At 40.2% G+C, this 24,695-nt stretch overlaps 1 protein-coding gene across 1 annotated transcript; it reads left to right on the top strand.

Annotated features, from left to right (window-relative positions):
* Positions 1–1,053: 1,053 nt before the first annotated feature.
* On the top strand, positions 1,054–24,047 carry RAD21 (RAD21 cohesin complex component). Its single transcript, XM_082298564.1, has 14 exons — positions 1,054–1,260; positions 7,028–7,201; positions 8,590–8,719; positions 10,871–10,970; positions 11,960–12,066; positions 12,967–13,170; positions 13,619–13,744; positions 13,939–14,061; positions 15,672–15,895; positions 16,217–16,376; positions 16,694–16,845; positions 19,677–19,826; positions 20,283–20,366; positions 22,251–24,047. Exons 2-14 carry the CDS (start codon positions 7,058–7,060, stop codon positions 22,440–22,442), a joined length of 1,896 nt encoding a protein of 631 aa, XP_082154690.1. The 5' UTR covers positions 1,054–1,260; positions 7,028–7,057; the 3' UTR covers positions 22,443–24,047.
* Positions 24,048–24,695: the final 648 nt, after the last annotated feature.

Here is a 24,695-nt window from a genome sequence, read left to right as displayed (position 1 = left end):
GGATCTAGTGAGACATTATGAACGAAAATGAATGCTGAAATCTTCAAATCGAATCTAAGGAAAGAGAACCAGGAGACTGAGCCTGCATGTTTTTACATGTTATTTGCTGATGTTATCATCCCCTAAGATGTATTATCTGGGTATCATAAATAGCAGTAATACTCCTTAAACCCTCAGTAGGCAGATTTTATTGGTATTCTGACATTACCTTTGTAAACTGATGATCCATTGCACTAGAAGTGTTGTTTCAGAGGTTATTTTAATGAGATTTTTGTATTTTGGGTCTCTTTGGGCCAAAGGCTGTTTGTTGTTCATCCAGAATGGTATGTACTCATAGCTTCAGACTCCCTAGTGCCTGAGAGAGACCAGAAAAATCCCTGTTCCCCAAACCTGTCCTTGTTTTACTTTTCCATTGCTTTTACCTAGAGATTGACTCCTGTTTAGAGTCCAGTTGTAGCCATACATCCCTCTCCATTACATCCTACGTGGCCATCATAAATTAGTCAATTAGGATCAAGAAAACCTTTCTACATACTGTCAAAACCAAATTAGTCCAAACAAAGAAAGTGAGTGGTGCCCGCAGTCGTTTCCCGTGTCAACGAACTACCCCACAGCACAAACACCTGCAGCGCCCCGGCAGCATGGGGGGCTGCAGGGATCAGAAAGACCTGGTGTGCCACCTCCTCCCAGGGAGCAGGCTGCGAAAGAAGAGAATGTTTGTTTCACACGTTTTACACCGAGCTAACGAGGAGCGCACAGCCGCGTTCGGGCAGAACGAGGGCGGGGCTCCCTCACAACCCGGCCGCTCCCCGCAGGAGACGCGCACGCGCAGCTGCCCCGCCCCCGCCGAGGCCCCGCCCCCGCCGGGCCCGCGCGCCGCTGTCACTCAGCGGCCGTTCGTCATTCACGCGACTCTGCCCCGCCTCCTGGGGCCGCACGCACGCGCAGTGCCGGGCCTCGCCGGCCGTGCGCACGCGCAGTGGCGAGGCCGGGGCCGGGGGGGAATTTGACCGTAAACATCCTGCTGTTTGAACGGCGCGTTCGCGCGCAGGAAGGACCGCGGCCGCCATCTTGTTCGCTTGAGCGAGCGGTTCGGCTCCGCTCGGCTCCGCTCGGCCCGGCCCGGCCCGGCTTGGCTTCGGCTCAGCTTCCGTTCGGTTCGGCGCTGCTCGGCTCGGCTCGGGCTCGGCTCGGGCTCGGCCCGGCCCGGCTCGGCTCGGCAGGGCAGGAGCAGCGAGCGGCCCCCGGGCCCGGAGCAGGGTAAGGAGTGGCTCCGGCCGTCGCGGTCGCTGCCGCCGCCCGAAGGGGCCCGGTGGGGCCCGGCCGCAGCCCGGCTCTCGGGGCGCTGCCTACATGCTCGGGCTCGGGGCCGGCTCTTCGGCCGAGCCCTCCCGGCGGGGAGGACCCGCCTGGTGCGCCGCCACACCTGGACTCCCCAGAAAGGGCAGGGCGCCGGGGTCGCCTCGGGACTCTGTCCGGAGCCGGGTGTCCGGGGCGACCTGAGGCGAGGCCAGGCGCAGCGGGGCCCTGAGCGCGGCCTGGCGGCGGCACGGGCCGGGCCCGAGGGGAGCGCGGCCCGGGCGGAGTGCGGAGCTGCAGGGGCGGCGCGGTCTGTGCACCTGGAGCGGGCACACGCCGGGATCCGCAGGGACCTTCACCGGGGATCCGGGTCACGGGGAAGCCGAGGGAGCCGTGGGGAGGCCCGGGGGCCGCCGCGGTGTAACAGATCCCTGGCTGTGGGCTCGCTGAACGGACAGCAGCGGTCGGGGGCGGGGGGGGCGGCAGGAGCAAAGTTTCATTTGCCACTCATCAGTTTTTAAGTGTAATTTTTCTTCTGTCATGGATGGAGCAGGGTACTGAATTCTCTTACAACCTCGCTAGTGGCACACGAAGTGCCTTCTGGACACTGTGGCTGTTCAGCTGCAAATAAAAGGGCCCTTCAAAAATGCCGACTTTTTGAGGAACCAAGATCCTGCTCTTACAGACACTGTTAGAAATCTTGCTATAGTTTTTAAGATTTTTCTGATGCTGAATAGAAGTGCTTTGTTAAATATAAAAACAGGACGTTGGGTGTTTATCAGTAACAAAGGAAACTTGGGGTCACTGTGACTTACTGGTCTCTTTCACTGAAAATGCCTTTTTTTTAAATTTAGACACATAAAGAAAATACTGTAAATTTGGAGAAGTTACCATTTAGGCTCACACTGTGTGAATGTGGGCAATAAGTAGGCTTTCCTTAATCTCTTAGTCACTAAAACTCGTATCATCAAAAACGGGTCAAAGCATTAGGGTCAGGCTTGTGTTTTATTTTATGAAGGTTCGTATGTGACTATTTGACATTCTACAAAATTTGGGAAAGCAAAGCCCTCTTGTATAAAGTTTTAACTGGAGAGGAAGTAAGTGTGATGAGGCTAATAAAAGGAGGAGCAAAAAGTTAGAGACCTACAATAAACTTAAATTACCACACAAATTAATCATGTCTTGCTTATACCATGGGATTTCCCACAGAAATTAGAGTATTTCCTTTAGTTGCTACATCAGTTTAACTTCTTAGAGGTAAAATGTTAAAAAGTTTGTTTCATTTGGGTTCTTTGAGTGAACAGTGCAGAGAAGTAACAACTGCAAAAGATGGAGTAACATAAGGGATTCTGTTCAACTTACGTACCTTTGAGGAGTGTGTTAGTACATGGTTCTGCAACGTGAGGTTCAGATAATGGAGACAGGGCCTTAAAAAGATGTCTTTCCTACTGATTGAGCATTCTGAATGTAGGGGCAAGGGCAGGATACCTGCTGAGGGCTAGGTATGAATGTAAAATTGAGGGAAGAGGACAGCAGTATTCATAGTGTTCAGTAATCTCCAGCTCCATACAGTACTTGTGAGTGATCTGGCTTTTGAATTAGTAACCTTAGTGGGGCGCTGGTTCTATCTGATTAATGTAGGTGTGTAGTATATTGTAATTGAAGGACAGTGAATGAAGTTCCTGTAACGGAGTGCTGTGGTTTGAGTGAGTAATAGACCTGGTAGTGCAACTTCAGCCATAGAATTTCTGAAAAATTGTTGGTGGGAAAAACAAGACCTGGAGACAAATGGAAAATGCTGTATGTATTTATCAAGGATATAACAAGTTGAACTAGTTCAATTTCATCTTTTTCAGTAATTGACTTTGTGGACATAAGAAATTAAGGTGACTTGTCACTGAGCTTTAGTAAAGCTGCAGGTGCCACAAAGAAATATATTAAAATTCAGATAAATGGATTAGCCAGACAATTATAAAAGTGGTTGAAGGAAGGAGATCAGATAAGGTAGTGGTGAAAAGAGGCATGGAGCTGTAAGGTGATGTTAGTGGAGTTTGTGATGAATTTTTTTCGGTGGCACCAGGTGTTCAGTGTGGTACCAAAACCTGCCAGGGAGGCAGCATTAGTGAGTGCTCTTCTGAACTTCTGAAGTCTGGTAGGGCCAGCTCAGACTGATGCAGGTGTAGAGGGTGATCTCACCCTTCCCCTGATCACCCAGGGCTGCCTGAGCTTAGCAAAGCAGAAACAGCATAGGAGGAAGTTATGCGTGTGGGGGGAGACCAGCAGAGAAGAGAAATTGAAGGATAGCATAAGGACAAATGAATTAAAATGACTGGCTGATTTCTTAAACTGTAGTATGGAATTTGTCTACTCATCTGTGTGCGACTGTGGTTTTGGACTAGCTTTACAACAAGGAACAAAAGTAGGTGACAGTAAAAAAATAGAAGACTGGACTTTAGTTGTGGAGTGGGGTGTGTGTGTACATAACCTAACCTAGGGAGAGCAGCTGACAAGTGGGTTTAATGAGCTAGAGTGAGCCACAGGCAAATCAAAATATGCTGAATGTTCTGTCTATTGTCACCTCTTAGTTCATTAAGCACTCTTCTGCATGCTTTGAAGGATGGGACTAACTATGCCAGTGTGCTCTTCAGAAGTTAGATAGTTAACCATTCTAATATGAAGAAGGATTTTAAGATGGAATAGATGTGAGTTGTGGGTTAAGATGAAACTCATAGTTAGTATCTACCAAATTTTCTTACTGCTACTTTGGAAGGAGCAATTACCAGAGTCTCAGATGAGAGAATGAGGCAGATTCTGGATCAGACCCTGTGTATGACCAGTACTATATTAGTTCTGCTTTACATGTTCACTTACTTTGTGTATAGAATTAGAGCAATTTTTACACTTCTGTAGGAAGAAAAATATTTTTTAAATTGTGCAGTTTTTGACCAAGTTAGGCAGAGAAAGCCTGAGGACAACTGTGGCACATTGAAGGAAATTCAAAGTTAATGACAATAAAGTTCCAAGTATTTTAAAAGGTCGATTTGACAAGATCAGGATTTGGTCCCACATGGCCTTGTGAGTACATATTCTTTTTGCCTTAGAGGAATGCAAACAAGACAGAAATGCCTAAGTTCTTAGAACAAGTTTTGTATGTTTCATATCCAGTCAGTTTCAAAAATTGACAGTTATATTTTACCTTACAAGTTTTTTAAGAGCCATCAGCTACCCTTTTCTTTTGTAGATTCTTATGAGTTGCTTTTTCAGCCAATTACATATTCTAGGTCTCTGCCTGAGCACTCTGCCACTTGCAGAAACTCTTGGTTACTTTAACATTCATCCCAATCCCAAATTATGCCAGAAAATCTTTTTCTTCTGTTACACCACTGCATCAACATACTGTCCTGTGAATTAAGGATCACACAAAAAGCCTGAAATACAGAAAGGAGTATCTGAAAAGAAAGAAAAAATCTGGAGAAAGTGGGAGCCTGCTTTGAACAGTTGCGCTGAGGCGCTAAACGACTGAATTATAAAAGGCTTTGTACAGTTGCTGTACCCCAGTTTTTGCCATGCAGAGCAGATCATCTGCTGGAATTTGGAAGTGGCAGAGACTCATAATGTGACAAGAAATTACTGTTTTAGGGAATGAAATCATTATTTGTTAATAACACTTCAGATTGAAACACACTTCAAAACTGTCTGTAGTCTGATTGTTGCTGTTTCCCTTAATGTATTTCAGTATGGCAAGGCTTCAGGGATGGATGCAGAGAAACACATTTAAAGTGATATAAATTGTTTTTGTCAGAGTTGTCCAAATAGCGGGTTTCACATTTAACAGGAAACTTAAGTATGTTTTCAGTTAACCATATGTTTGAAGTTCTGTGAAACCCATGCTATCTATTTTAATAATTGTGCCAAACTCCACTAATCAAAGTACGTTTTTGCAACTGTTGATGAATGCTTTTAATGGACTAATACAAGTGAGTTTGTTTACTCTGTGTTTGTGCTTTCCCCTATTCCTCATGTTCAAGGGTAATTCACAGGCATAATGTTACCAGAGTACTGCATAGATCTGGTAGCAACTCAAGATACCAAAATGCTGTGCAGCACAGTTATGTCTCTGCATACACAAAAATACTGAGGCCTTCAGAAATACGCAAGGATTGAATTGTCTGCTGGCCTTAAGACAATGTGATGTCTTTCAAAAATTACTGGGGGGAAGGAAAGTAGAATACCTTCCTTTTGGTAATGTTTATCCAAAATTTATTTAATTGTGCTTCCTGGAAAAACTTGCTCGTGTCCATCTTTGTGCAGTGCTGTCCTTAGCCCTCATACAATCTCAACAAATAAAAATGGCATTCTAACTTTTTGTCAATTTGCAACTTCATTATGACTAAAAGCTATTAACCTCACTCCTAAGAGGAGTATTAATTCTGTATACTGAGTTAATTAGAGTTTAAGCTGAACATGGCCTTTATTTCCTTTAAATCCTCTCCAGTGTTTTGGTTATGGATGGAATTGGTGGCCAATCTGTCATTAAGAGAGTAACTTGATAATCAGTTCTGTTATGCAACTCTCAAAATGGAAAAAAGAAATTCTTGGACTTGACTTTGAGATCTGCATTTTTTCATTTGTTATCCAGATGTTTAGAGGTTGGCTTTATTTCCACTGAATCAGTAAAGTCAGTGCTTCTCTTGCCCCTCTGCTTAAATTTCTAGCAATAACAGTTGTGACTTGCTGTGCTTCCTCAGGCAGTTTTTCTGTAGGCATGGAGGACGTAAAAACTGAAATGCACTTATTTTATCTTTCCTGTTCTTTTCTTTTGATTAATTTTCCTGGAGTATAGAAACTACTGGAAAAACTCTTTGTGGAGATTCTTCTACTTTTTTAAAGCAAACTTTTTTTTTCCCCCCTCTAGTTGTAGTTAACTGAATAATACACTTACCTCATGCATGGAACTGGCATGTTGAGATCATAAGACATCATGCTGTTCTGATTCCCCATGGTTTGATGGGTTGGCATCTTATCAGCCATAACAAAGTAGTTACTAGATAAATAGGTAAGAGTGTCTCTTTTTTTTTCTGGTTAAGGAGAAAGAAAATGGAGTCTTAAGGAAGTTTGGAATAGTGCAGTCATTTTTCTCACCGTTTTTATCAACACTTGATTAAAAAAGTATGACATGGAGAACAACCTGTTCAGAAATGTAGACATAATTGTGCTTCCTGTTTATGAAATTATAGCGAAGTCCAAAAAGATTTAGGACTGTATATTTTATAATGATGAACCTTTTTTGGGAACAATATACAATATATGCTGGTATAGTACAGTAGTAGCTACTGTATTAAGAGTAGAAAGAAATGGAAGTTGTAGAAAGCTACTCTGGAATGAAAACTGAGACGTGCTTCTTTGCGCTAGGAGAGTTTGGTATCATTACCCTAAAGGTTAAAAGATTCAAGATTATTTTTTCTTGAGGGATGATAAACATTTTTAAGTTGTATATGTGGCTGTTAGTGGGTGTTACTTCTGCTTTATAATTGCTCTGTAATAAATACATATATATGCTATTACATGGACACCATTTGTAAGTGTTGGCTTCTTAAACATATTAAACAAATAGTCTGACCTCAGTGGTTGAAAAGCAAACGTACTTCTGAGGATAAGAGGGTGTTTACAAGGATGTTCCTCATAAAATAAAAATTGCAGAAAGAAATATTTGCCTTTCTCTTTACAGGTTTGCACTTTGTCTTAGACATCTGGGACCATGTTCTATGCCCACTTTGTCCTGAGCAAGCGTGGGCCGCTGGCCAAAATCTGGCTGGCAGCCCATTGGGATAAGAAGCTGACCAAAGCCCATGTTTTTGAATGTAATCTGGAGAGCAGCGTGGAGAGTATCATTTCCCCGAAGGTACCCATTTTACACTAATGTGATGTTACCTTGCAGTGAAAAGAACTTGTGTGTACTGGTGGTACTTACTATTTGAGTCACTGAAGCAAATGAAGTTCTTAATGTTGCTGTTTTGAAGGGGGGAAAGGTCTGCTTAGATACGAAATACTCTGTTGTGAAAGTGGAGGAAATTTTACATAGCTTGATGTTTTTACATGTTTTTGTTTTTCTTCCCCTCTACTACTCATGACAATGAAATTATTCATTTCAGAACTACTGGTACAGTTGTGGCTTTTGTCAGTTAACAGATGTCTGAATGTCTTATACAAAAAGCAGCTATTTGAAAACAAAAGAAAATTTATATCTTTTATTTTAGTCAATACAAATGTTAACAGTTCTTATAATGCTAGTCTAGATCTTAGAAGAACTGCTAAGTGTAAGCAAAAAGTGTATTGTACAATCACAGAGATGCTTACTCTTCCAGAATAGTGTTTTGCTTCATTATCAGCTCTGGAAGGATCTAGGGAGAAGATAATATTGGTAGATTCACTAGTGAGCTGGAACATTCTTTTAGAGAAAAGAGAAACTAACAGGCACTCTTTCATATATTTAACTTTATGTAACAGTTCATCAGCTAAAATACTAAAAAGACATTGGAGGCAATAAAAATTTTGAATTCTTACAGGCTGATGTTAAATGCTGTATGGCTTACTCTTTCTGTGAGACAGTTCTTCCATGTACCGTTCAACACAAATTTCATGCTCTTTCAGCCTTAAATACATAAAGAAGAGTCCTTCTCTAAATTTTTTCAGTTTTGCGTTCCCACAGCAGATACTTCATTACATTACGTAGTAAAGCAGTGAAATTGAAGAGGAAAGGAACTTAAAATTGTTTAAGTGTGGCAGTGCTTATTTATAGGCACTCCACATCTTCCACTTTTTTTTCTCTGATGTTCTTTTTAACTCCAGGACAGAAGATGGAGAGGTAGCTAACAGTTTTAAACCAGATTTTACTTAACCAAATCTATTTATGGTTGTTGAACTTTATTTTTCACTTTTTCCATAATTCACAATTTTCCACAAAGTAGCAAAGGTGGTAGAAAAAAAGATGTGGTAAAAACAGGCTTTGTCACTTATTTTTTAACTAGACAGAGCAGTATTTGGGAATTCCTGGAGTGAGCTGTTAATTAATTTACTGATATTTGCCAGGTCATCCATAAATAATGTAATAGAGTATCATCTTGAACTGGACTTTGCATTCTTTGTTTCTTCATATTTCTGCTGATTTTTATGCTTATTTTGGATATTTGATTTTATTGAGAAAATTCATGTAAAGCTGACTGGAGGGAAAAGGGAGGCTACATCTAGTTCTGATTACATCTAATAATTGATTGTGCAATGTGTTTTTAGGTGAAGATGGCACTCCGAACCTCAGGACATCTCTTACTAGGTGTTGTTAGAATCTACCACAGGAAAGCAAAATATCTTCTTGCAGACTGTAATGAGGCTTTCATTAAGATTAAGATGGCTTTTCGTCCAGGTATCTGTTCTTACCTAAGCACTCTCTGAAAAGTTACACTGACAAATGTATTTATTAAGGAGGCATACAATTCTGCCTTTAGATCTGTGTAATTACATAAAGGTACAGGTTATAGGAGAGGTAATTATTGCAGCTAGCTGGCTGGTTGAGTTGTCTGCTGAAAAACATCTTTTAATTGAATTCTGAACAAAAACTTCTCTAATGCTGATTCAGTAAAAGCTGGTGTGTGATGTTAAATGGAAATACACTCCATGGCTTTTACCTTCTGTCTGAAAAAGGCCAGTGCCCTACTGAAAAGAAGCACAGAAGGGGACTTGTTTCTGTCAAGGGTGAGGATTCTTTTGCCATGAGTTACGACAGAAACATAAAAGTAAGCTTTTTTTTTTTCTACTTTCACATTTTAGTTTCTGAAAGTAATGTGGACTGTAATGCGTGCATCAAAGATAATTTCCCTTTTGTATGTGTGCAACGTAATTTCCCCCTCTATAGTTGCTTACTTAAAATATTTTCCATGAAGACGGGGTACCATATTAATATCTGAAATTACTTTTCCATCCAGCATCAATTAATTATTTGGCTTTCGTGGCTTTCAAGATAGTTTTCTTTAATTCCGGCCTGGGGAACTTTTTTCCAGCTACAGTGTAGCTGTTGGAGTGATGCTGCTGGATGCTCACAGCTGCTAAATCATATTCTCCCTTTTTAGGTTAGTGAGTGCAATAGATTTAAAAGCTGAACTTGAGGGAGACTTTTTTTCTAAAAAGGCTATTCTTGAAAGCCAGTGCAGCAGTAACTTGAGAAAAGTTAGGGGTATGTTCCCTTTATTTTAATTTCCTGACCTACAGGTTTGATTCAGGCATTGAATTCAGGTATTGAATTTTTTGTAGCTTTCAGTGGCAATTTGTTGACTGTTGCCAATTTTTTGTTTACTACTGTGTTTAACTTTCCTGGGTGATAAGAACATAAATTTATTTTAATTTCACAAGGCAGTCTGTTTCCCAATTGTCTCACTCCTAACAGAGTGCATGTCGAAGGTGACCTTAAACCTTAAAATTTAAGACTTAGAAAAAGTGACATTCTGGCCTGACACAAGCTGAAATACTCATCTTATAGCATTTACTCTCAGTTTATCAGCTTTGTGTGCCTTAGGCATTGTCCTGAGTCTTGTCTGTTCTGAGAATCATTTACATGTTTCATTTTAAGCACCAGACAGCCAAAAATATTGAAAGGATGGACTAGTTTTCTTCATTCCTAGTCAAGTACCATGATGAGTAAACTACAGACTCTTGCTTCTTCCTGGTGTCTATGGACAGTGGTTCTTTGATTATTCATTACAGAGGGGAGCACAGTGGGCAGAGTGTTTCTGAAGTATCAGTACCTCAGAATTGCCTGTGTTGCGTGTGTGGGTCAGAAGGCAGAGCATAGAGCTCAGATCTTCAGCAAGTTACAGAAGGAGTTGAACCTGCATTTCCCATGCACTTTTAAGTGCCCTGACCTTTAAGACTTTGAATAAAAGAGAGGGACCAATTACTGGCACTGGTTTTGTGATGCCCAATCTGGTGGTCATGCCCTGAGAATGCCTGCTGAATAAGATTACACATCTCCAGAGGATAAGAAAAGAAAATGTGTGTGGTTTTGGTGATGCAGCTCTTTTATGTGCAGAAGCCTATGAGTTAGTGTGCCCCAAGTGCAATCAGTACTGTTTGGGACTTCTGGAGCTGATGGAACTGAATAAAGGACCAGTAGCAAAGTAGTCACACTGTGCTGCCACTGTAAAGTAGAACCTTGCAGCTCATACTGTGTATCATGATGAAATTATTTTGGAACAGGTACTTGGAGTGTTGTGAAATATATGATGCCTTTGTTGGCTGCACAGCTCTGCATAGTGCCACACAAACACTACTGATTGATTTGAGGCTTCCAGGTTTATATAGAGTGCAAAGGCTTGAGGATATATGTTTTGAATTTAGTTGGAATCTCACTTACTAGCATTATTTAAGGTTTCTTTGTAGGTGTCAGCATCAGTTCAGCATCAGTTCAGTTCAACAAATTTAAACACAGTAAGCTTATGCAGGGAGAAAATGCTAATGGCTCGGGGAAAAATGCTGTCCTTGTAAGGAATGGGAACTCATGTCCGGGTGTTCTTATTTGCAGGAGTTGTTGATTTGCCTGAGGAAAACAGAGAGGCTGCTTACAATGCTATTACCTTACCTGAGGAGTTTCATGATTTTGACCAACCACTTCCTGATCTAGAGTAAGTTTGGGGTTTTTTTCATTTCCATGAAAATGATAATTGGTTTTAGTTGAGGAGAACCTGGTTTTAAACAGCTGACTCATTGCTGAATGTAAAAAAAAAAAGTCTGTAGGTAACTTGTATTAATACACTTTTAATACACTAATAAGGAAGTGTGCAGTCATCTTTGTGTTGATTTTAAGTTCATAGTAGCATTGACTTTAACTGAAGTTAAAGCTGTCCGTACAGGAGCTTTTGAAAAACTCAGCTATCTGTTATAACTTTGTTTTTTCTTCTGTACAAGGCACCCTACATCACATACATGCTTAGGTTAGACAAGATTAGTTTTATGGAAATGTTGTTGAGCTTTTGAAATGGCACTTTTAATTCTTTAAACTTAATACTTATAGATTACTTGTACATATAACAAGTATACAACCTGAATAGTTCTTAATCTTAAAAAACCTGATGTTTTTTATTATTATATTTTTGTTATTTGAATGATCCATAAGGGAGTTTTTAGAATACAGCTTATTCAGTGTTCTATATAGTTTATATTCAAATTAGAGTATATACTAATTTGAAACTGCATAAAATTTCTGTGTCTTTATAAGAAATGTACCTTAATACACCACAGAGTGTTAACTTGGTACTGGTGCAAAATACAGTGTTTGATAAACTACATTAATAGCTTTTGAGTTGAAGGGGAAGAAGTCTTTTCTTGATTGTTAGTTTGGCCTTTGAAATTAGTAACCCAAACACAGCGAGGAGTAAGAGAGATTACTGATATATTTCCCAGAATCTAACGCAATTTGGATGATAGGTTTGAACCATTAATGGTCTCACTGTTTTAAGTAGTAGTTTCTATTCAGTGTTCACTTACTTTTTTCAATAATTGACTTGAATGTAAAATTGCTTTTTACTAAATAATGTAATGTTTATTTTAGCAGGCTTTATCTGTTTTTAATTTTTTAATGGGATTTTTAATAATTGCCTTCTGTTTGTTTAAGTGATATTGATGTGGCTCAGCAGTTCAGTTTGAACCAGAGCAGAGTGGAAGAAATTACAATGAGAGAGGAAGTAGGCAACATCAGTATCCTCCAGGATAATGACTTTGGTAAAGATCTCATGTGTTATTATGTGCTACTATCTAATTTCAGTTATTGTAAGATACGGTTTTGCAATTACTATGGAATGCCCATTATGCACAAAGCAAATTAGATCAAACATGCTGTGGTTTTCTACATTTAATTTTTAGTTATTTTGTGACCGTTTTTCCAGAAGGTTTGTCCTCTAATGCTCAGCAAACTTCTAGCTGCCTAGAATAGGCAGAAAGAAAAGCTGAAGAATATTCAGTCGAGTTAATCAGTGAAGTACTGTGACAATTACAATTTCCAAAATGTGATGTGAATATGAAGTGAGCTGTTGCTTTAATCATAAACAGGCTCTCAGTCAGAAACCACTGGGAGATTTCTAAAGCTGAATCAGTCAGTGGCAACAAGTTTGCTGCTTTGGGTATCTTTCAAGGACAGTGTTCTAACATCTGAATCAAAGCCTAAAGACAGTTTTATTTAAATGTCTGGTTCCCAATATACAGTATTGTAATCCATAATTCAGTAATTGTTTTGAAAGAATAATCTAGGAATAGTGTTGACTTGGTATTGGTTTGTTTTCTGTACTTGAAGCTCAGCCTCAAGGCATAAGGCACAACTTTTTCAAATTCCATTGAATTCTTTGGTTTCTGTGGAGATAAAATTTAGTAGGATCTTGCTAATATCAATGCAAATAAGTACAATAAAATGCTTTGAAGAGGAGATAGTTATTTTTGTAATTGTTTGAACAGTATTTTTTTGCTATGGTATTGCTGGGCACAATTCCTTACATCTTGTCGTTAACTCTGCAAATAGGATAAATTGAATTAAAGTTTGGTCTTATATGGGTCTTTGTTGATCAGTTAGGTAGGTCTCTTGCATCTTGGTTCTTTAGCACTTTTAGCAGTGAAATTGTATTCTTGCAGGTGACTTTGGGATGGATGATCGTGAGATGATGAGAGAAGGCAGTGCATTTGAGGATGACATGCTAGTGAGCACTAGTGCTTCCAATCTCCTACTGGAACCTGAACAGAGCACCAGTCACCTCAATGAGAAATCTAATCACCTGGAATATGAAGACCAATACAAAGATGATAATTTTGGAGAAGGAAATGATGGTGGAATATTGGGTAAGTTTGAGAAATTTGTTCTTCCTCTATCCCACCTCCTGCCTTAATGAATTAGTTCTTGGGTAGATGAGGGGAAGTTGTTTCCTTTGTTGCCAAGATCCCTGTCAAAAGTTATGTCTTGCCCAGTGAAATTCCGGTTTGTGAGTGCTACAGTAGTATAGATGACTCACAGCACATTAAGTGTTGGCATATTTCAAACAAAGTTCGAAAAATCTTAGATGTAAAATATGTGGCAAGTAAATTGTAATAAAGGTTATCTGTAAGCTCAGAATTAGAGCTGAAAAACACCTTGAAATGCTACTTTCTTCTATGTCAGCATTGAAAGTACTGGTTTCTAACTTTTGCACTATCTTTGTCTATGTTGTAATAAACTTGTCTGTACTTCTTTGTAAATGTGTCTATACCCATTTGTGGATGCAAAACTGATTCTTTCATATGGTTGCTTCAGATGACAAACTACTCAGTAATAATGATGGTGGTATTTTTGATGACCCACCTGCACTCTCAGAAAGTGGAGTAATGATGCCAGAGCAGCCTCCCCATGATGATATGGATGATGATGATAATGTATCAAGTGAGTATGATCTAGGACTAGATCTAGAATTACTTTCAACTCATTTAATTTGGATTCTAATTTCCTTAAAAGCATATTAAGCTCAAAAGTGTGAAATACAGTAAACCACCTGAAAGTGTGGAGGAGGGCATGGGAAGGGTAGCACAGCTCGTTGATGTTTTGACCCTAGTGCAAGGTGTTGGTTGTAATTGCAGTGGGAGGCCCAGACAGCCCGGACTCGGTAGATCCCGTGGAACCTTTACCAACCATGACTGACCAGACAACGCTTGTTCCCAATGAAGAGGAAGCTTTTGCTCTGGAGCCTATTGACATAACGGGTGAGTGAACTGTTGGGGAATGTTTTACACAGTTTCTCAGAGACCACCTTAACTTGGTGGAGTAGAAATGAATGTCTGGCACTGCTGCTGATTTTGCTTCTCACTTGGGAGGGAAAACAGGGATCAAGTGCTGAATTCCTTTTATTCTAATACTAGCTTTCCAGTACTTCCCAGAGAGGTAGCATGGATGGTCTTGGGAGAATACTAGTTTGTCATTTCTGCAGTCAGTACGTGTAACAGCATGATACTGTAGCTTTAGATAAACATGCTAGTTAAAATGCACAGAGTTGGAATGGAACTCAGCATGTCTTTAATACAGTATCTGTAGTGCAGCACAGTTCTTTATGTGCTGTGTTTGAAGGGCAGGAGTGACTGTTTACACTGAGAACGAGTGCTCTTCTAGTGATTTGTAGCTTTAATGAATTGCTGAGTTTGGGAGATGCACCTTTGTATTTTAATTTCTACTAAGTAGGGATTTCCCTTGTCTTTTTCTTTAATGCAAGAAACTTGCTTTATTTAACTAATACTATATTTGGCTTATATACAGACCCCTGCTTTATTAAAAAAATTCATGTTTGGAAAAAAAGTAGCTTGTCGTGTGCTTTTTAGACTGAGCTCCAGGCCCTGATTCCCTGCTTGGCCAGTGGGAGAGCCCTGGCACTGCCCTCTCGTGGCAGGCTGGCAGCAGGGGTCCAGCTCATCTGCTGGGATCAGCAAAGACAGCATTTGCCAGAGCTTCAGGGTCTGCCACAGAGTACCAGGCTTTGAGCACAGTAAACTCATCCTAGAGCAGGGTCAGAAGTTTACTGTTAAAACAGCCACCCACATGAACTCCACTAAAGCTCAGGTAGGGCTTAGAGGGAAAAAGTGGGTGTGGTATTTTGAATCTGTGATTAGACTCGTAAAATGGCTGGGATTGGAAGGGATCGTGAAGATCTGGTTCCACCGTCCTGCCATAAACAGGAACACCTTCCACTAGACCAGGTATCTCAGACCTCCATCCAACCTGGCCTTGAACACTGACAAGGATGGGGCACCCACAACTTCTCTGGGCAACCTGTTCCAGTGCCTCACCACATTCACAGTAAAGAATTTCTTCCTAGTATCTAGTCTGAACCTGCTTTCTGTCAGTTTGCAGCCCTCCCCTCTACCCTTTCACTACATGTCTTTGTAAAAAGTCTCCTCCATCTTCCTTGTAGGCTCCCTTCAGGTAGTGGAAGGCCACAATTAGGTCACTCCAAAACTGCCCTTGTCCAGGCTGAACAAAACCAAATCTCTCAGCCTTTCCTCATACAAGAGGTACTCCATCCTCTGTTCAACTCAGTGGCCAATGTTTGCACAGCCTAACAAGCTAGCCATGGGGTAGAGAGGCATGTGCAGCTGAGGACATTGAGGCTTAAGTAGATTCAAATTCACAGAAGAATGTGTAAGTTACGGGACAGCATTCATAGTATTTGATGTTTTATCCTTCTTCCAAAGCTAGAGTTGCTTTAGATTCTTGAGGCAGCTTTATATGTGGGCAAGTGAGACCTATAGAGAACTTGAAGGATTCTTCTACAGCATGGTACCTGTTTAAGCTAACCTTCATTGCTTGCTAAAAATATCAACAGTCAAGGAAACCAAAGCAAAGAGGAAGAGAAAGCTGATTGTGGACAGCGTGAAAGAATTGGACAGCAAGACTATTCGAGCCCAATTAAGTGACTACTCTGATATTGTTACTACTTTGGATTTGGCACCTCCTACTAAGAAATTGATGATGTGGAAAGAAACTGGTGGAGTTGAAAAGCTTTTCTCTCTGCCTGCACAGCCTTTGTGGAATAACAGGCTACTGAAGGTAATGTTTTTGTGCGAGTTCACTTTTAAATGGACTGTATTCAGGATTGTGCCTCATGTATAGCAAACATCAGCATATAAATAGTGATACAGTGATGGCAGTATTCATAATTGTAAGAAAAAACATATTAAAAGAACTAAGGTAAATATGTCAAACATTGCTGTTATCAGTTACAGAAAAAATTATTTTTTTAGATGTTAGTACTGTTGGAGAGGAGCTTAAAAACTGAGAAAGAAAGATAGCCCATAATTACTTGATCCAAAAAGAAATTAAAGGACACTGAGAACTGCAGTAGTGAATAATGTAACCTTTCCTCTGTAGCTCTTTACTCGCTGTCTTACACCTCTGGTACCAGAAGACCTGAGAAAGAGGAGGAAAGGTGGAGAAGCTGACAATCTTGATGAGTTCCTTAAAGACTTTGAAAACCCAGAGGTTCCTAGAGATGAGCAGCAACAACAACAGCAGCAACGAGATGTCATTGGTTTGTGTCTTGTCAAAGAGAAGGGCATTCCCTCAGAGTGTATTTTTTTCTTTTATTTGTGCTTTGTATTAAGTCATCAAAGATTATGTATGAAGCAGTGAGCTTTGTAATGGGTTGTTTAGCTTGATGTACAACCTATGACATAAAATAACTTTTTTTTCCTAGAAATAGGGGAAGCTTAGGAATTGTTTGAACCAGTGGATTAAAAGTGCAGGCTGTGAAGAGTGCTCAATTCTAAAATAATAGCAGATTGGATTTTGGTACAGTTTCTAATTACATTCTTAAGTATCTAAAAGAAGGTTTGTTGTGGAATATAGATGAACCTATTCTGGAAGAACCAAGCCGTTTACAGGAGTCGATGATGGAAGGCAGCAGAACCAACCTGGATGAATCAGTTATGCCACCCCCACCAGCTCAGACAGGTGTTAAACGCAAACTACAGCAAGTAGAACCAGAGCCAGTGTTACCTGTGAGTAAGCTTTTACTATTCTTTTTATGGGGAGTGAGAAGTGGGCAGTGTCTTTGAGTAGGAAATGACAGATTTGAGGCCCTAGCTTTCTATGGTCCTTTGAGATTCACTGTAGCAGTGTCAGAACATTTGTCCCTGGGTAGTCATTCTGGTGCCTTTGTTAGGTGAAAAACTTACTGAAACACTTAAAATGCTGGTAGAATAAAGAAATTATACTATTTCCTTCAGTAAAAGTCTTCAAGGAGTCTAGTATATCACTTATTAAGTTGTGCTTGTTGCAGTTTGAAGCTGGCTAAGTGCCAGGCACCCATGAAAACACCATCTACTTATTTTCCTCTGCTGTAGCTGAGCAGAGGAGGGTGAATTGAAAACTTCATTTTCGTGAGTTAAGGATTATTGAAAAAAAGAACACTTTAAGGCAAAACAGGTTCAAAACTTAAACAGTATAAAGATGATTTATTATTAACAGAATTAAAAGTAAAAAGGGTAATGGGAACCAAAGCAAATCTTCAGAACACGTTTCTTTCCCAGTCCCTCCCTCTTTCCACCGACCGTGCAAGGAAACAAAACATGGGGTTTTGGTCAGTATTTCACTTCTTAAAAATCTTTCTTCAGTATGCTTAGGGAAAAGAGTTTCTTTTTTCTGTCCTGTGGGATCCTTCCCATGGGAGATAGTTCTCTGTGACTTTTCTAGCGTGGTTTTAACTTCCACAAGCAGCAGTCCTGCCCAAACCTGCTGCAGTATGAGTCCCTCCCATGGGCCAAGCAGTCTTCCCACAACTGCCAAGCATGGGCCATTTTAGTTCATGGGGTTTAGTCTTTTAAGGATGAGGTGTTCTAGTTTGGAAGCGAAGGCTCTCTATCTCTGTAAGCAAGGGTCATCTCTGTTTGGATTCCTCACTAGATTACAGCTTTTCAGTATCCACGCTCTCCAGCATGAGTAGTCTTCCTGACGGGCTGCGGGTGGATATCTGCACCCCCCCCAGGCACCTAATGAATTACAGGCAAACAGTTTGTTGTATTACAGTCCTCACCACAGCTTGCAGAAGAATCTCAGCTCCGGCACTCGGAGCACTTTTTTCCCTCTCCTTCTTTTCACTGACCTCGTTGTCGCTATGATGGTTCTCCTCACGTGTCCTCACTTTTCCTTTTTCTCTGACTTGGAAGAAAGTTGGTGTCTTTAAGTGGCAGTTGAGAGGTTGATCTCGTCTGGGCTCTGCATTGGAGAATTGCTCACCATGTCTCTCGCTGCTGGCCATGTGGTCTCTGCCGGCACTGCACGGCCAGCCCTGGCTGTGTGGTCCTTGCCAGCCCTGGCTGTGTGGTCCTTGCCTCAGGAGAGTCCCGGCCTCGGGAGGGCCCCGGCCGCGTGGTCCCAGCCGCCCCCGCCGGGATGGGCCCCGGCAGCTGTCTCACCACCCCTCTGGAGAGGAAAAGAGAGCTTCCCATGGTTTGTCTGTTCTTAAATATGTCATCACAGAGGCGTTACCAAGTTGTCTAATCGGGCTAGTAACCTGCCCATCATCAGAGCCTTCAGTGATTGGCTCTGTGCTGGACATAGAAGTTTCGAGGAGCTTATCTCCCAACCCCACTAAAAAACAGACTGTGTTAAACCAACACAGCTTGGCAAGTGGATATGAACAGCTTCCGTGAAGCAAAGATTGTGTTAGCTGCAGAAATGTCTTTTAAGACAGTCCTAGTGTTCCAGGCTTAAGGCTTCAAAGAAAAACTTTGATTGTCTGGAGAGATTTCCTAGTTGAGCTGTGAGTAGACCTGGACACTAGCTGTGATGCAGTGTGAAGGGGAAAAGAAGGAAATGGGCGAAATGAAAGGTGTATTTTTCTGTATGCTTGCCTGGTGAGAACAGTCCTGGTTTATGCTGTGTCGCATATTTGTGCATTTTTTAACCTCACTTTGCACATTCCTTGGCTAACAGCTTGTCACTCTAGAATGGGACTGTTAGATGTTACATTATCTTATTTAACAGGGTGGCAGCTGCTGCTCCTCTTGGCTATGTCATGGGGTGAAATCAGCATCAACTGTGCTAAGTCAGTGTAATTAGGGGTTTTGGTGTGTTGGGAATTCTGTGACCATCTTAGAGGCCAGGTCAGGCCTGTGGCAACATGTACAATCTGTAGTGATACCTGCTGTGTGACTACATCAGAAGTTGCTTAGCCATTTTAGGGTATGTGTATAAACAGTTTCAGGTGTCAGGGTAACTTTACTGGCAAGCACTTAACTGTTTATAAGAGGGAGAGTACCATATATCAATTTTATTAAAACTGTCTACATAAATCCTATTAAATTACTTTTCTGGATTTTCCTCTTGACATAAATACTTTCTGAGAATATACTTGAGCACCAAAGTCATTCATACGTTTTCAGAAACTTTGCAGGTACCAGTGTTTAATTCCTTCATGTTTGTATTGATGAGAACAGCATTTTGATATTTTGAAGATGTCTTGTTCCAGTGAGTTTAAGTGTGTTCATGTAGCACTGCATCTGGTTATGTGGGATTTTAAATTTGCATGTGCTGATCCATGGAATGAGATCAGTAGTTGGGATGGGGGAGTAAGTGAAGTTACTGGAAAGCATTTTTAGTTTATAGTGATACCATAATTTCTGGTTTGAGTAGAATCTAAAGGATTGAAAATACACATATGAACAGCAAAACAAAATTGGTTTTTGGTTTTCAAAAATGAAAAATTCTAATAAATGGCTAAGATTTACATACTTGGATTTTATTAAACTGGTCTGTAGCACCATTATTCTATTGTAAAAGCACTGGCAAAATGATACTGTTTGTTTAACTGTATTGTGTGCTTTTAAAGCATCCACCATCACAACAGCTGGAAATACCACCTGTAGAAATGCCTCCAGAGGAGCCCCAAAACATCTGCCAGCTAATACCAGAGCTAGAACTTCTACCAGAAAAAGAGAAGGAGAAGGAAAAGGAGAAAGAGGAGGAGGAGGAGGAAGAAGTAAGAACTCCGTGTAGAATCAGTTTGTGTGTTTCCCAGAAGTGTTTGACTGTGGATTCAATAAAAGGCATAAGAAATAGTTCTTTTGTCTGTCCTTATTAGTAGCCCTTGGAAATGTAATTCTTAAATTATTTCATGACCATTTTATTATATTTATATTATTTAATTTTATAATTTGCATATACATTCTGTTTTAAATTAGTGTTCTCCTGTTCTCACACGTGGCTGGATTAAACCACTCTATATTTTTCTGATGCCTTAGACAAGAACTTTTGAACTTAATAGTGTGGTATATTTTAAATAGCTTGTGCTACTTAATGAAAGTAGCTTTTTGCAAGAAAACCAACCGTGTCCTGAAATGGGATAACTTAAGTTGTCTCTTAGCTACAGTATTTAATATTCTATGGATATCAAAACAAACTTCATTGATGTCTTTTATTTTACGCCTGTTTGCAGGAAGAAGACGGCACAGGGGGTGATCAGGATCAAGAAGAAAGGAGATGGAACAAGAGGACTCAACAAATGCTCCATGGACTTCAGGTACACATGATTATTTGCTTTCTTTTAAAGTAGCTTTTGAGTATGCCCAGTGATGCTTTTGACCTAAAAAGGTCAAGAAGGAGCTTTCTTTGCAGTTGGTGTTACAGCCGAAAATACCAGTTACCTTAGAGGGGGAAGAATGCGTGTAGTTGATTAAATTTATATCAAATAAATATATTAAAATTAAGTCCATACTTTCATAATTGTCACTTTTTTTCAGAGAACATTTGAATTAAAATTTTTCACTTAAATATTTTTCAACCTTTGTGTCTACACTTGGTGTGCAACTAAGATTCCCAGAAATTTAAACTTTAAAATAATTGAGTTTGATTGTGTTTTTAATGAAACCCTAGCACCTCTGGTTTTGTGCTATGTGTCCTTAGACAAACCCCCATAAGGGTCTAGGGATGTAACACCATTTTACAGGATATTTACTTCCTGGCTGTGCTAGTTTGAAAACTTGCATGCCATGAGAAGCTGAATCTCTTAACAACTGTGGAAATGTGACTTCGGCTGATTTCTAGCATGTGACTTCAGTCTGCACAGACATGTATCTGTCCATAGGATGGATTCTTGCTTGCTGGAGCTAAAGAGCTTTTTTCTGCACACCCCACTGTGCACCTGAACTGAAGTGCAAACCGTTCCTTTGCTTATCAGTCTCTGTGTGTGTCCTCCACATATTCTTGGACTGCATCTGCCTTTCATCCTAGTTTGTAGCTCCTTTGTTCCATTAAGCATTTTGGCAACTCCTGAGATTTGGCTGTTACTGAATGCCTCAATCCCAAATGGTCACACACCCCCCTCTTCTCTCCCCCAGCTTTAAATGCTGAGCATGATGGCATATGGCAGGGATTATCCTTTTGGCCAGTTGGGGTCAGCTGTTCTGGCAGTGTCCCCTCCCAACTCCTTGTGCACTTCCAGCCTACTTGATGCAAAACAGCACCATATGAGCTGCTGTGAAGAAAATTAACTCTCTCCCAGACCAAATCACTACAACTGTAGCTTAAAAATAATTTCTAAAGTATACCGATGTTGAGTTGGTAGTGTTGTTTCATTACAGTTTCTGAAAAGAACTTTAGAATTCTCTTTGGCCATAACTAGTTTTTTTCAGTTCTTTCTTCTGTGTACCCAAAAGAGCATCATTTTGGATGGCTGAAACATTAAATATGCAATGAGATTTGGAGTTAAGATCTGATTAATATAAAGTAATTTGGTTTGGCCAGCCAAATATCTTTTCATCTAGTTGAAGGTCATTCCAGGGCGGACAGTTCTGTTTTAAATCAAAGGCTTCAGTTGTTGTTCTGGCCAGAAAAAAGATGTATTTTCATGATTTTTTTTTTTTTTTTAAATATATTCTTGCCAAGACTTTGAGAAAATGTAAGTGACTTTGGGTACTTAGTTTAAGACAGAGGAGTTTTAGAAATAAACAGGCTTTCACCTTGGGAAAATTACACATCATTTAAAGAACGTTAGCGCTTGAAATTTTACTTTATTATTTTTGGGATTACCTTTATTTTGAGAAATACAACTTGATTTTTTTTTTTTGTTTTATTCCTATTAAAGAATAGAAAAATTTGTCCTGTAGTCAAAAAAGACTGGTTAGTTATAGCTGCAGAAATAAAATCTTGTGCTGTACACCAGTGTTTCTGGAATATGTTCAGCAGATTCAAGAATGGGTTTTTTTTTTCACACATCTCTAGGAAGCCTACTAGGTTTCATTTAACTGAGATCCATAAAGAAATTTTCATGTACATGTGGTAATGTTCCCATCCTTCTGAATCCTCAGTGTTCTGGGGTTGACAACAAACAGAATCTTGCCAAGAGACATTGTTGTTTCTGTGTAGTTCTCTGTTTAATTTGTGGTATCAATGTTGTGTTTTTCAGAGAGCTCTTGCTAAGACTGGAGCAGAATCTATCAGCTTGCTTGAGCTGTGCAGAAATACAAATCGAAAACAAGCAGCTGCAAAGTTCTACAGTTTCCTGGTACTGAAAAAGCAGCAGGCTATAGAGCTGACCCAGGAGGAGCCCTACAGTGACATCATTGCCACCCCTGGTCCCAGGTTTCACATTATCTGAATGGTTCCATAGAGCAGAGCTGGTGCTCGTCTCACCAGTGTGTGCGTGTATTGCCCTGTCCGTAGGGCCCACAAGACCATTGCAGAAAATTTAGATTTTATTGTCTGTATAAAGTCCTTGGTTTTCTCTTGGGGTTGTTTTGGGGTTTGTATTTTAACTTTACCACTCACATTTTTAGTGAAACTGCTGGGGTGGGTGACTTGAGTTCCAGCTGCAGAAACCAGACATCTCAAGCGCCCAGATAAAGATTGTTTTAACAGCTCGGAGCAGATGTGTGCAATATTGGTGCATGTGATGTTGAGTATCAATGAAAATGTCTTACAATAATTTGACTAGTTGATTTAATAGAGGTATTTTTAATCTATACAAGTAAATCTGGATGGCCAACCTATTGTCTGATTAAAAACTTTGCCAAACTCATCTGAAATGTTTGGTCTGCTTCTCATAATAGTAGATTTTTTTTCCCCTTCTCTAGATCTTTGTGCATACTGTGGGTCTCCTAAAGCTGCCAATATGAAAGGTAGTGCCTGATAGGTCAGCTTGCTGTGTCACTGCATTTTTGCAGTCAGATTTTTGTAGCCCTTGATGCTAAGGGGAAATGAGTGTCTGTGGAGAGCACTTCCTCTACCTGATACATGAAAGGACAGAACACGTGAAGCATTTCAGACAAAACATTCCTTTTCACTTATCACCTTGTTATGGTCCACTACTGATAATGGCTAATTACGTTAATAAGTGACAAATGAAAACTAGTCATTTCATTTAAACATTTAAGAAATCATAATGCTTTAGGTTTGTTAGAGCTGTATATAAACTCCAGACTTTTTAAAACAGACTTCTAGATTGTAAATTATCTGATTTTTTTATTAAGCAGGCATCCAACAACAAGAATAAGAAAAATTGCTAAATTCAGATACCACCTGTACCAAAAGGGCAACAAACCTTGAATATAGAGTATAGATGGGCACAATTCCACATAATTGTGTAGTGCGTTAATGACTCTTCAGATATATTTATGGTTTTAGTGTCAATTTTTTCTGATAATGTACACTCCTGTGTTCGAAACATTTTATCGGTTTTGCAAAAGAAGTCCGGTTGGATTTTTATTTCTGAAGAATGAAGCTTTACTGTTAGACCAGGTAGCACCAGAAATTATGTGAATATGTTGATTATGGAGACCTGTCTTAACTTTTTTTAGGGCAAAATTATTCACACTGAAGGTTCTGGTTTTAATGTTGGCACTTTTGTGAAATAATTTTGGGACTCTGAAATTTCAGTGTATACTCAAATGTAAAATTATGTGAATGTTTAAAAAACTCTACATGAGACTACATGATGACCATGTTTTAATAATCCTTGAAAAAGTTAATTGTACAAAGTTACTGCAGCTTTATTTTCAACATGATGTGCCTGTAAAACCGTAATTTTCCCCTTTGTAAAAAGAGACATTGTAGATAACTTGAATGTTTAATTATAGAGATGGTCATTAGTTTCTTGTTACACATTTTTAGTCTGTTTTTGTTGCTTTTCAAGGTTAATATTCTTGAAAATAGTTGATGCTGTTATGTATAACTTTTCTAATAAAAGTTGTGTTATAAGCTGTTACGTATTAGCTCTGTATCTTGTTTGAACACTTCCATTTATGTAGGAGGGACTGAGCACTTAGAGGTTGGTAATTTCAGTATTGGGTGTGGAAAGATTTAGCTCTTTGAGATATTAAAACTCGAGTATGTAAATAGATTTCTTGCTGTTAGGAAGGAAGGGTTGTTCTCACTGGCTGTGCTTTTGTTCAAGGATTCTGTGCTAGAAATGTCTGTGGAAAATTATGGGAGACTATCTATAAAAGGTGATTCATCTACATGCCTGTCTCTTCTGAATGCCAGAACATACCCAGCTTGAATTCTGTTAGCTCTGCTGTTCCCTTGCTCCTGGAATTGCTTCTGCATGTATGTCAGTGCCTCTGAAGTTGCATGCTCGTCCTGGTAGATCCAGGCACTTGGATCCAAGCCTGTGGCTGCAGCACATGGAGTCAGCTGGTTACCTGCAGAGCTTGTGTACAGGGGCAGTGAATTCTGATTGACATAGGCTGAGTGAGCTAACTTAGTCTGGGCTCCACACACAAGGGACTGTCCTGCTTTCAAGTGACCTGTGGAAGCAGCCAGGCCCATCCTGTGTGTGCTTTAATTCCTGTGGGATGCAGGCTGGCCTGTGCTGAGCCAGCCCAAGTGTGTGTGTGTGTGTGTGTGTGTGTGT

This window comes from Coloeus monedula, assembly GCF_965178545.1.
Source record: "Coloeus monedula genome assembly, chromosome: 1".
Lineage (NCBI taxonomy): Eukaryota > Metazoa > Chordata > Aves > Passeriformes > Corvidae > Coloeus > Coloeus monedula.
The sequence above is the reverse complement of the archived record's forward strand: the minus strand, read 5'-3'. Positions and strand labels throughout refer to the sequence as shown.

Coding starts and splice junctions, on each gene's coding strand:
- RAD21 (XM_082298564.1), top strand. CDS start 7,058: ATGTTCTATGCCCACTTTGTCCTGAGCAAGCGTGGGCCGCTGGCCAAA. Junction 13,171..13,618: donor AAATGATGGTGGAATATTGG/GTAAGTTTGAGA, acceptor TGGTTGCTTCAG/ATGACAAACTACTCAGTAAT. Junction 20,367..22,250: donor AAATGCTCCATGGACTTCAG/GTACACATGATT, acceptor TGTGTTTTTCAG/AGAGCTCTTGCTAAGACTGG.